Source organism: Echinops telfairi, unplaced genomic scaffold (genome assembly GCF_000313985.2).
Source record: "Echinops telfairi isolate 266 unplaced genomic scaffold, ASM31398v2 ScPeMD7_2;HRSCAF=8, whole genome shotgun sequence".
Taxonomy (NCBI): Eukaryota; Metazoa; Chordata; class Mammalia; order Afrosoricida; family Tenrecidae; genus Echinops; species Echinops telfairi.
The window spans coordinates 4300072-4311996 of NW_022103898.1; the positions used below are offsets into that span (position 1 = coordinate 4300072).

An 11925-nucleotide genomic window follows, 5' to 3' on the forward strand; every position below is an offset into this window, starting at 1 on the left:
GGGGGGGGGGCGAGATCTGCCTAGAGGGTTAAAACCCCAAGTTTAAAACAAGAAAATCGAGGTACAAAAGCCAAGGTCACACAAACAGTTGCCACGGAGTGGCCAGCGGCCCTGTGTGCAGAGCGGACTGAGCTCCAGAGGGTTCAGAGGGGAGGTTTAGAACCAGGTCACCAGCCTCTCTCAGGAGGGGACTGTCACTCAGCCACTCGCCACTGCCATGGAGTTGACGGCCCTCACTCAGCTCGGACAGCCCAGTGTCAGCTGTGGGTCCTTAGGAGGGGCCTGCCTCTGAGGCAAGGACCCAATACTGCCACCCAGGGGCTGTCTGAGGCAAGCTCCCATACGATGACCAGCCCCGGTCAGGATGCCCACCTTGGAGGCTGGAGGGGAGGTGGGTGGCTGCTCTTCCCTGTGCATTGAAGTGGGAACAGGTAGGGGCTCAGAGGGAACACCCCATCACCCCCACAAGCACGGGCTATGGGGGAGGCGTGGGTTCTGGCACATGGGCAGTGGGATGGGCTGTCTAGAGGTGCAGTGGGGACAGTAGGGTTAGGCAAGGATGGTATCGCCACAGCACTATGCCCTCCTGCCAGGTATGGACAAGTGTGGGAAAGGGGTGGGATGGTGACAGGCCTTTTCCTGATCTGTCCCTCTCTACCGCTGTCCCCGCCCAACAGGGCCTGACCTTGACTCTCCCAAGGCACACCCATCAATACTATAACCGCAGGCCAGCAGTTCAAAACCACCAGCCACTGCTTCCCTGTGCTATCGGGTCTCCGTAGGTTGGCACCAACTTCATGGTGGGAAGTTCGGTTTCAGTTTTGGTGGGACTCAGGGCTTAGCCTCAAGGCAGGGCCTCCCCGCTGCTGACAGAAAGGGAGCTCCGGCCTGGAGAGTGGCCAGGTTTGGAGAAGAGTCACGCAGCACCACCCAGATGCAGAGTGGGCAGGGCTGGGTGGTGGGCAGAGGCTGCGTCAACAAGGAGAACGGGAACCCACAAGGCGTGTAGCTCGGTGGGAAAGGCCGAAGCCCCGGGGGAGGCCGACTCACCTCGCCAGGTTCCGGTAGCCGCTCGAGGTACAGTTCAAGGCCGCGTGAATCAACAGCTGGTTGAAGACATCGCGCTGAAAAAGCCCAACCCTCCGCTGACCAGGCGGGCCCCTCGCAGGCCTGCCCATCCCCAAGGGAGCTGGGGTGCCACCCCATCCCATCCCCGTGCCCTCCTCACCCCCAGTTTACAGGTCTAGATGTGCACCCAAACCTCAGGTGAGGATGTGGACCAAAGCAGGGGCTGGACCCATAGGGGTTGGGCCCATTTTGTGTGTGTAAGGGGGAGAGGCCTTCTACGGGAGCATGGACATGACAGCCACACCCCTGTGGTGTGGTGAGCCCACCTGTGCATTGCTGCCTCCGATCTCGGTGATCTGGTATCTGATGGGCAGGAGCAGGTCCACGGCCCGGTCCGAGTTCCCACTCTCAGCCTCCACCAGGGCCTGGCACAGGGGAAGCCCCACCTTGCGGGCCAAGCGGTGTTGGCAGTTCTCCCCCGGGGAGCTGCGGAGGAGAGGGTGGTCCTCAACCCTGGGCAGCCCCCACGCCACCCTGTCCACCCACTGATTCCAGCTTCCTGCAGGCCCCAGGCGCAGTGCCCAACACACAGTGGGTGCTTTCAGAGGGTGGGATGACGGGGGGAGGGGGGGTCTGAATTCAAACCGGGGCTGCCCCTGGCTCTGGTCCTAGCAGGACAGTGGGCTGGAGACCATTCCTGCTGCCCATAGGCCCCCAGGCTGCCACCCGCACCCTGGGACAACGCAGCACTGAGCAGGCCTAGGGAGCCCCAGAAGTGCCCCAGCCCCCTGCGTACTCGCTGGCCTCCTGCAGAGTGGAGAGCAGCTCCTGCGTTGTCCGGGTGTCCTGGGCCCCCAGGGAGGCCATGAGGAAGTGGGCATCATTGAACAGCAGGATGTGGTCACGGCTGTGTTTCTGCGTCACGGGCAGCACGTCCTGCCAGCGCCTGCCCACTGGCACGCCTGAGGACGTCAGAAGGAGACCCGGGCTGCAGGGGTCTTCCAGCACTGCCCCACACCACCTCCACTTCTCTGTCTGCCTGTCCTGGTGACCTGTGCCCGTGGCAGGCTGGGCCGGCACCTGTTGGCCTGCAGCGGCCAGCCCCAGGCCAAGGTCTCCTGTCTCCAGGCAACGCTAACTCTGTCCACTTAGACACACAATCGATGCCGAAGAAGAAAGCGCACCTGCAGATGGCTAGTCAGAGAGACATGACGTCAGTCCATCTTTCCTGACCCACACAGTAAACAGGAGTGACAGCGAAGCCACTGGAGATCAGCCTCCGCACGTGCTGGACGTTCAGCCCTTCCCCTGAACCAGAGGACATGACAGTGCTGACCAGCCTCGGGCCTGGGGTCCCCCTCACTGTGACCTGCTGGCTACTAACCCAGGGTTTCCTCACCACCTGTTCAAGGTGCCTGCTGTCAGCTCAGGGCGCTTCCTGGTTCTGAGCCTCTGGGGGTCCCTCTTCTCCCAATGGTAAACTCAGATAGCCCTCACCTCTGACCTGCCGGCTGCCATCATTCCCCAAACCAAACTCAACCAATCCACTGCCATCCAGTACTTTCTGACTCATTTGGTACTTCACTGGAGGGTCCCTGGAGCTCAGAGAAAGGCTCTACTTCTGAATGTTTCGCCAACCGGGAGCCCTCCCTCTTCCAGCGGAAAGGGCGCCCCCACAGACACGCTGAGTGCCGGAAGGCTCCCTGTGTTGAACGCCCATGACCTGAAGCACACACTCACTGGTCATGACCATCAGAGTCTCTCTCACCAACCAGGAAGCCCAGGGGGCTGCCACGTGCCGAGCTGTGACCACGGCCTCACCACACAGAAGGGTTTGGTTGGATCCCACCGCCCTCCTTGAGGCCAGCTCCCAGCTCCCAGCTGGATGGCTCAGGAGCATAAACCCTCAAGGGCGGGGACGAGCCTCCTCAACGACATTGGGAAGACCAAGGTCCCAGAGGGTCCCCCCCAGCCGCCAAGATGAGGGCGGGAGGGTGAAGACGTCGACGCCCTGGAAGGATGGTGCCAGCCAAGACTATGGAAACCACCACGGGTCCTGAGAGAACCGGCACTACAGGCGGAGTGCTCCTGAGAAGCCAGGAGGGTGAGACTCTGTCTCCAAGACTCTGGGCGTGTTTCATGAGAGGCCGGTGCCTGGAAAAGGACATCGTGCTCGGTCAAGTGGAGGGGCAGCCAGAAAGAGGAAGCCGCTCGACAGGACGGACTGACACGGTGGCTGTGAAGATGAGCTTCACCACGACCGGCATGGTGAGGGTGGTACAGGACCACGCTGGGCTTGGTTCTGTTGAACCTGGGGTTGCTGGGGGCGTGGGGGTGGGGGTGGGATGGACTCAGTGACACCTGACAATGACAACAAGGACAAAGACGAGATGTGGGGAGTGAAGTCAAGCCCTGGATCCCACAATCTGAACGGGAAAATCCAGTCCCCTCCGCAAGCCCATGAATCCACACGAGAAATTCCTCACGGTAATGGGCATGCGCGGCCCCCCACCCCCACCGTTATGTCCTGACAGCCTCTCCCGGGAAATTAACCCTGTACATCCTCTGCGGTCCTCCAGGCTCCTCCATCTCTGCTCCACTCTCCCAGGCCGCCAGCTGTCCCCATCCAGCCTTCTGGAAGTTTCCCACTCTCCCCACATCTCCTGGTGGGCAGCTTCATGTCCGGAGATGCTACCCTCACCACCTGTCTCAACCCACCAGATCCAAGAACTGCTGTCAGGGCCCTCTTTACACGGTGAGGAGGCAAGTGCCCCCCTCCACCTCTACTCTGCCTCTGAGTTTGGGGTCCCTGCCCCTTCTGCAGCCTTCCTCACACTTGCAATGGGGTGTTCCAGGTCAGCACGTCAGCTTCTAGAGCATTCCGGGTGGTTTCCTCTGTCCCTGCAGGCCAGCCCCCGGCCCCTCCCTCTCCGGCAGGTTGTGGGATGTTTAATGAACAAGACGCAAACGCCCTGTGCCCATCCTCTCGGGTCTCAGTTCAGCTGGGCCCTGGGAGTTCTGGGCCTCAGCCTGCCACTGAGGGGTCCTTCTCCCAGGCCGCCCAGCCCTGTCCTCCCATGAGGGCTCCGCTGGGCTCTCCAGGCCCACCACCTCCATCCGGCCTCCTCCTGTCCCATTGACCATATCAATGCTCCCTCACTCCTCCCTTCAAGGAGGCATTGACAGCTAGGTCCAGGGTGGCGGCCTGCCATGTTCACCACATGTAATGTCTGTTCCTTGTATCTGCCCGGCTCTCTCCCACACATCCTGTCTCACACGTCACCTCACAAAGGAGCTTTTCCCAGAGCCCTGCCCAAGACTCAGGAATCCTGTGGCCTCACGCTTCACCTCCACCACAGAGCCTTCCTGGAACCTGCCAGAAGACACCATACATCCTCTGACGTCACACTTCACCCGCACAGGGAAGCTTCTCAGACCTCTCCAGAAGCAGCTCGCTGGGTCCTTGCTCAGGCCCTCAGAGTGCCCTGCCCAGGCTCCATCCCCACATGGCCCACTGGCCCCAGGGCCCCAGGCCTGTGTGGGTGGGTACAGACTTGGAGATGCTGGGTCTAGCAAAGGTCAGAAGCCCCCAGTCATGACCAGCCCTGTACCAACGCCCTGCAGAGCATGCGGTCCTGGGGTTGAGAAACACTCGCCACTGTGTTCTAAGGCCATGGCCAGGTGCCACCTGTACCTGCAGGCCTGCTGGGCAGGTGTGAGAATGGCAGACACTCCCCTGGACACAAGCTTAAAGTGTCATGAAGAGGGGAGTGGGAACTGGGGGAAAGGGAGGTGGTGTGTGTGTGTGGGTGACTGGTGCCAGCGTGCCCGCCCTCGGGCCAGAGGCTGGGCTTGATTGCTGTCTGGATGTGTTCTTGCTGTGCCCTTGGCCTGGCGACAGTGGCACCTTTGTCCAAGTGCTGTTGGAGTGGAGGGGGACTGGGGCCATGGGCTGGGGCTACCTTCCAGCTGCAGCCGGTAGAGCAAGGAGCAACTGTCCACCACGTCCAGCATGGCACCGCTGGCCTGCAGGCTGGGCAAGATCTGGAAGACAAGGCCACCAGTGGCAGTGCCCAGGGAACAGAGATGAGTGGTCAGAGGGACAGCCATGCCTCCCTCAGCCAATGGGAGCACCTCCATGGTTCCCACCACCGCAACCATCAGGCCATACGCCGTCACCAGGGGCACCCAGGGGTGGGGAGCCTCTGCTAGGGTGGCTCTGACCTTGTTGTCCATCCCCAAGGTCAACCCTCCAACGGACAGGGCTGCCTTCCACAGCACTGGACTGAGCGGTGCTCGGGGGGGCCACCTGGTCTACCCCTCTGGGCAGGTTTCACCCTTGGTCTCTGACAGCCCCAAAGGATGCCTTCCAGCAGGGTCCCTGCTGCATTGATCAGGGGTTTCCCACTGGGGTCCCCGGTGCCCAGGACATACTCCTCATGTGAACAGCTAACACGCTGGGTGCCTGACTGAAAGGCTGGTTCTTTGAGTCTCAGGGGAGCCTCAGGAAAAAGGGGCTGGCAAGCCACTTCCTAAAGATCCCCAAACTCAAACAAACTTCCTGCCCTGGAGCTGATGCGGATTTATTGCGACCCTGTAGGGCATTGTAGAGCTGCCATTGTGGGTTTCTGAGACTGGAACTCTTTAGGGGAGGAGCAAGTTCTGTTTGTCTATCTCGGAGCGGCTGGTGGTTTCAAACTGCTGACCATGCGGTTGGTGAGCAGCCCAAAGAAGGAACCCACTAGGCCGCCAGGGCTCCTTTAGCCACAGAAAACCCTGCGGGTGCAGTTCTAGTCTGAGCCACACGGGGTCGCCGGGAGCAGGAGTCAGCTTGACAGCAACTGGTTGTCCTGGTCTAGGGATCCCTGGAAGTCATCAAGACAGGGTTTTTCTTCTCTTTGAAAAGGCCAGTCACAGAGCAACTCTTAGCGAAGCAAACCAATCTAGAACATTCCTGAAAGTCGGAGACGGCCCATGTGATCCAGTTCCATGTATAAATGGACCCACACCCAAGGGGAGACAGAATCAGCCCACAACTCGCACCCCTGCTGGGTTTCAGCACTGGGAGAGGCAACGGGGACCCTGGGGACATGCCACAGGAGGCTCCGGCTGCCTCTGGAGGGCTGTTCTGGCTGGCCCGGGGCCCTGGCTGCCCGGACCCGGACCCAAGGAGGAGGTGGACTCACATGGTTGTCGTAAATGGTCAGCGCAGCCTCATGCTCCCCCTGGAAAGCAAAGGTCCTGGGGTTCATGTGTGTCGCTGCAAGGTGCGGTCGAGGGGGTGCCGATGCACAGCGACGCGGCGGACATCAGAGTGCAGTGCTGCCGGCCCTGCGCCAGCCTCACGGTGCCCATTGCTGCTGTCTCTGTGTCCGTCCATCTCAGAGGGCCGTCCTCTTTTCCACTGACCCTCCAATTTATTGAACACGGTATCTTTCTCCAGGGGCTGACTGGTCTCTCCTGATCGCAATGCCAAGTTATGTGAGACAAAGTCTCACCTTCCCTGCTCCTCAGCATTTTGGCCGTATTTTTTTTTCCCAGGGAGAGCTTTCTGCTATATCTTACTCCCTGGGGGTGGCTTGTGGGTTTGAACCACCCACCCTGTGGCTCACAGCCCAGCGATTAACCCACTGCGGCACCAAGGCTCCTCTGAACATGAGTCGGCTCCTAGTTTTTCTCTGTGATAAACAGCACTTTGGAAAGCCCCATGGTCCTGGACACCGTAGGACCCAACGCTTTCAGGGATCTGACCGCCCCTCAGGGCTGCTCCCTGGTGTGGTGGCCGCACTTACAGAGATGGGGGCAAGCTAGTAAGGCCTCCTGTTCTTCACAGACCACCGCCGGCTCACCAAGTGCAGGCAGAGAAAAGCCCCAGTCCAAGAAGACAGCTGCCAGCACTGGTACTGCAGGGAAGATGCCCTGGTGGTGCAGACGGTTAAGCGCTCAGCAAGGTGGGCTCTTGGAACTCTGTAGGAGCGAGGTCTGGCCACCTGCTCTGTGGAGGTGATGGCCAGGGCCACCCTCGGGCAGTGCCCTCCGTCGCCCACAGGGCCTATGAGGAGAATCGGGTCTGCGGCCCCGGCAGATGGATTGCAGGGAGGCTCCCGAACCACCTGCGGCCTGAAGATGACACATCCTTGCCTGCTGAAAGTCAGGAGGTCTGGGAGCACTTGCTCATGAGGATCCGGGATGGCGGATCGTCCAGGATCAGCCAGGATGATCACAACTCAACGTAAACTGAACCCCAATCCTCAGACCTGGACCAAGAAGTAACATCATGCGAAATGAGAACAGATTGAAGTGGTCGAGGATCTCTTCTTGCTTGTAGCCACTATCAGGGCTCATGGACGCAGCAGTCTCTCTCTCAAGAGACCAGACCAGGCACTGCACTGGGTCAGTCTGCTGCACTAGACCTCTTTAAAGTGCTGAACAGTGAGGACGTGACTTTGAGGACTAAGGTGTGCCGGACCCAAGCCAGGGTCTTTTCAAACACCTCATATGCAGGTCGAAGTTAGACACTGAGTAAGAAGATCAAAGAAGGGCTAATGTATTTAAATGATGGTGCTGGCAAAGATGATTGAATGCTGTGGGAAACTGAGGGATGGGAAGAGTGTGTATGTGAGTTCTTTCTTCTCACATTTAAGAAGCCTGGGAAGGGGCCAGGGTTTGGGGTAGAGGGAGACCTTTACACTTGTGAGTTAGAAATGAGTCCCAATCACATTCTAATAACTAAGACCAATCCCCATAATATAATATTCTCCCGTAATAAGGCTACCTTTGAGTTACCTCTTACAAGCACATGGCTGAGTGCTGTCTGGCCGGCAGCTTCATCTGCAGGAGCAGACACGTGCTATTGCTCTCCCAGCCCAGGGGACAGTCACTCCCCCTCACCTGCCCCCAGCACGGGTGTTAGGTAACGCTTCCAATAAGCTCAGGGACCTTTAGGGTTAGGTTACAGCCTCCTTTGTTACGTATGTGGTTACCTGTAATTGGGGGGGCTTGCATGCCCGAGACGATATAAGTTGACGTAAGAATACATTCTCTCTCTCTCCTGCTCAGCAGGACCTGGTTCCTGATGCCATGGAGGATGGGGGAACCACAACACTTTTGTCTGTCTCTTACTTTCCTCCCTTCAGTGACCCAACCGTCCCTTAGGACCCATCCGGATGTGGGGCTGGATCCCACAGAATGTACCGTGGACTGCCAAAAGAGTAGACTAACCTGTCTTCGACGAAGCACACCCAGATTACTCTTTAGAACAGCGGTTCTCAATCTGTGGGCTGTGACCCCTTTGGGGGCTGCCCAATCCTTTCACAGGGTTCTCCCAGTTCATGACAGTAGCAAAATGACAGTGATGAAGTAGCAACGAAGATTATGTTATGGTTGGGGGTGGGGGTGTCACCACCACATGAGGAACTGTATGAAAGGGTCACAGCATTAGGAAGGTTGAGAACCACCACTTTAGAAGCAAGGATGGAGAGACTTTGTCTCATAATATACCTTGGGTGTGTTGTCAGGAGAGACCAGTCCCTGGAGAAGGACACAGTGCATGGTCAAGTTGAGGGTCAAGGACAAAGTGAAAGGCCCTCAAGGAGATGGACAGACACAGGGCTACACCATCACCACCACCACCATCAGGCGCCAAGATGCTATGGAAGTGTGCAAACTCACAGTGCCACACCTCAGAGCACGGGGCTCGGGTCTGTCGGACTGAGCTGCCCAGACCCCCTCCTTACCTTTTCGATCAGGTACAGAGCCCAGTGCCAGTAATTATGGCAGGCCAGCATGTCGGCATCCTGGGGACAGAAGGAGGGGAGGAGAGTCTGACCGCATGTCAGAAAACAAATAAACAAACAAGCAAGCAAACACTGAATGCACTTATCTTTTTAATTGAGGTAAAAAGCACATCACGTGCATTGAACCATTGAAAGTGATGCATTCCGTGGAATTTAGGCCACTCACGAGGTGCAGCTACCACCCTCTCTGGCTCCACAACATCCTGTTCCCGCCAAAGAGACCTCACACCCACTGGCAGCCGCTCGCCACGCTCCCTGCCTCTGGCCCCCGCCAACCTACCCTGGGTGTCTGCGGATTTGCTTACTGCGGGTGCTGTGTGTGTGTGTCACAGTGGATTCAGACGCCTGGTGGCCCAGTGTGACAGGACAGAACTCCCCAGAGGAGGGGGTTCTGGGAGCAGAGGGCCAAGTCCTTTCCAGAGGAGCTTTGGGGCAGGTTCAACCCGCTGGCCTTTCAGCTAGCAGCCAAGCACTTCACGGTGGGTGCCGCCAGGGCTCCGTCTACTGCCCGTCCTTCTGAGCTGATGTGGAACCCGAAGGCAAGGAACAGTGACCCAGCACCTGCTCTGGCACCTGGATCTACCATGGAGGAAACTGAGGCTGGGAGGGCCCACCACTCCTCATGTGCTCATGGGCTCCTCAACTCTGCCTTCCACGTGTGTAGGGCAGGGGCGACGGATAAGGAAATATGCCACGCTTGTTCCTGGGCCCCCTGGCTGCCAGGCAGTCAGCACACTCAGACAGGAACAGGAGCCAGGGCCATAAAGATGTCCACTCAGGGTCGGGCTCCCTGAGCAGCCATCCAAACAGGGCCTGCCTTTCTGACCCCATCCCATCTCCGCCCTGGGGATTGCCCCAAGTAACCCTTCTGTTATGAGTTGAAATGTGTCCCCCAAGGGTATGTTGGCTCAGATACTGTGCTCCCCACTGGTCCAGAGCAAACGAGAAAGGAGGAAACCAGAGTTCCTAGGAGGTCACCCAGGGGTAGGGCGGGTCAAGACTGACAAGAGTGGTATCTTTGTAGGACAGGGTGGAGGACTCAGGGGAGAGGGAGCCGTGCGGGCATGGAGAGACTCGGGATGAGCCAGGTGCAGGTGGACCCTCCGGAACATAGAAAAGGCAAGAGCCTCCTCCTGGCCCCAGATTCTGGCCTCTGAAGCCCGAGACCATCCCTTTCTGTTGTGTGGACTCTCCGGTTGTGACACTTCCTTACAGCAGCCCTTGGGAACACGGGAACGCCGGGCATTGACTAAGGAAGACGGAAGGAGAATCGGTGCTGGAGAAGAGCACCGACAGCACCATGGACCGCCAGAAGAGCAAAGAGATCAGGCTTGGACGAAGTCCGCCAGAGCGCTCCTTAGCGGCCAGCAAGCACGCCAAGACCTGTTGTCAGGAGAGACCAGTCCCTGTAGAAGGACATCACGCTTGGGAAAGTGGATGGCCCTGGACCAGATGGACTGGCACAGTGGCTGCAGCCATGGGCTCAAGCATGGGACAATGGTGGGGATGGCCCAGGACCGGGCAGTGCTTTGCTCTGCAGTCTAGAGGGTCAGTCTGGGTAGGAAATGACTCGACGGCACCAAAGCCCACAACCAAGTCTTCCGGCCAGCTGTAGAACCCCCTGCAAAGTGCTGACGGGTGGTGGCCTCCCGGGGGGAGGAGGGGCTATTAGGAGAAAGAAACACCTCTAAGGAGTTCTCCAAGTTCCCCAAGAGCCAAAGTGCACCCTGGAACTCCCAGCCAGAGAGCCCCAGCTGAGCGCGATTCCCGGGCGGTGACCCACCACGGGACAGTACCTTCCAGTTGGGCTCTGAGCGCCGCATGAATTCCAGGCCATCCTTGATGTCCGCTCTCATTTCATGGACATGGGCCACGGTGTGCACCGACCACGCATCCGTTGGGTTCACAGACAGAGCCTGCAGGGTGGGGAGCAGGGGGGCGGGGAATGAGTGGGGTTGGCGTGGGTTAGGCAGGCGTGGGTCGGTCAGGGGTGGAGAGCGCTCGGGAACCGGCCTCTCTCCCACAGCCCCCATCTCAATAAAAAGAGCAGTCCCCCAGGAACGGGACGCGGGCATTTGAAGGAAGGGAAGCTTCTAAGGGTGACAGTGGTGATGACTGTCCAGCGCTTTCTAATACATTGAAACCACGGAATTATACGGTGTGTGAATTACATGCCAATTAGGCCGTTTCAAAACCTAAGTACACAACAATAATGCAGCAACAACCAGCCCAGTCCCCTAGTGCACCTGCATTCACAAACCAGTCCCGAGATGCCGCCATGGCAGGCGTTAATAGACCAAAACCCAAACCCACCGCTGCTCGCTGGACCCCTGGGAGTGCAGGGACAGGGTGCTCAGAGGAGGCTGGGAAGCTGCAGTGCACGGCCCAGCCACTGGGGGTGCTGCTGCTCTGTGTGGGGTGGGGGTGGGGGCGGTCACATGGGCCAGGCTGGATTTCCTGTGCACAGAAGGGCAGGCTCTGAGCAAGAGGCCACCTCCAGTCACCTCCATGTCCCACAGCCCCACCCTAGATACAAGTTCCCAGGGCAAAGTACAAAGGCCCTGGCTGGTCACAAGACCCCGGGAACCCAGCTTAGACACCACTGACTCTTCCACTCTGGTCTTTGACCCCCACCTATGTGCAGACAGCAGCCTCCTGAGCCCCAGCCCCTGGGATGGGAGATTGTTTGCACCCCGGAGACCCAGGGTGGCTCCTCCAGCAGCTCTGAGCCTGGGAGCCCCCATCTTCTTGCCCAGTGATTCTCCGTGACATGCTGATGTTGGGGGGACAGCGCAGGACAGAGGGTCCTGAGCTGGGGAGAGGGATCCCATCCCACCACTTTCTGCTCCCCACGAAGTGGGCCCGCGCCTTTTGGCTGGTCCTTAGAAGGCCTGCCATAGGTGTCACCAGAGAGAGCCTTGTCCAGAGTTCCTGACTGTCCACCCCAGAAGAAGCCGGGGGTGGGTGAAGGAGGGGAGGAGAGTCTGACTGCATGTCAGAAAACAAATAAACAAACAAGCAAGCAAACACTGAATGCACTTATCTTTTTAATTGAGGTAAA

The 11925-nt window shown here is 58.7% G+C and overlaps 1 protein-coding gene across 4 annotated transcripts in view; it reads right to left on the minus strand.

Annotated features, from left to right (window-relative positions):
• TTC38 (tetratricopeptide repeat domain 38) overlaps window positions 1–11925 on the minus strand; it is a 26952-nt gene that overhangs the window by 1660 nt on the left and 13367 nt on the right. For all 4 annotated transcript variants that reach the window (XM_045289543.1, XM_004700219.2, XM_045289551.1 and 1 more), the window contains 7 exons: window positions 10661–10780; window positions 8805–8864; window positions 6255–6293; window positions 5031–5112; window positions 1865–2030; window positions 1395–1554; window positions 1051–1124 (listed from right to left, as the gene is read on the minus strand). In XM_045289543.1, the coding sequence (XP_045145478.1) occupies window positions 1051–1124; window positions 1395–1554; window positions 1865–2030; window positions 5031–5112; window positions 6255–6293; window positions 8805–8864; window positions 10661–10780 (701 nt within the window). The remainder of the gene's footprint in view (window positions 1–1050; window positions 1125–1394; window positions 1555–1864; window positions 2031–5030; window positions 5113–6254; window positions 6294–8804; window positions 8865–10660; window positions 10781–11925) is intronic.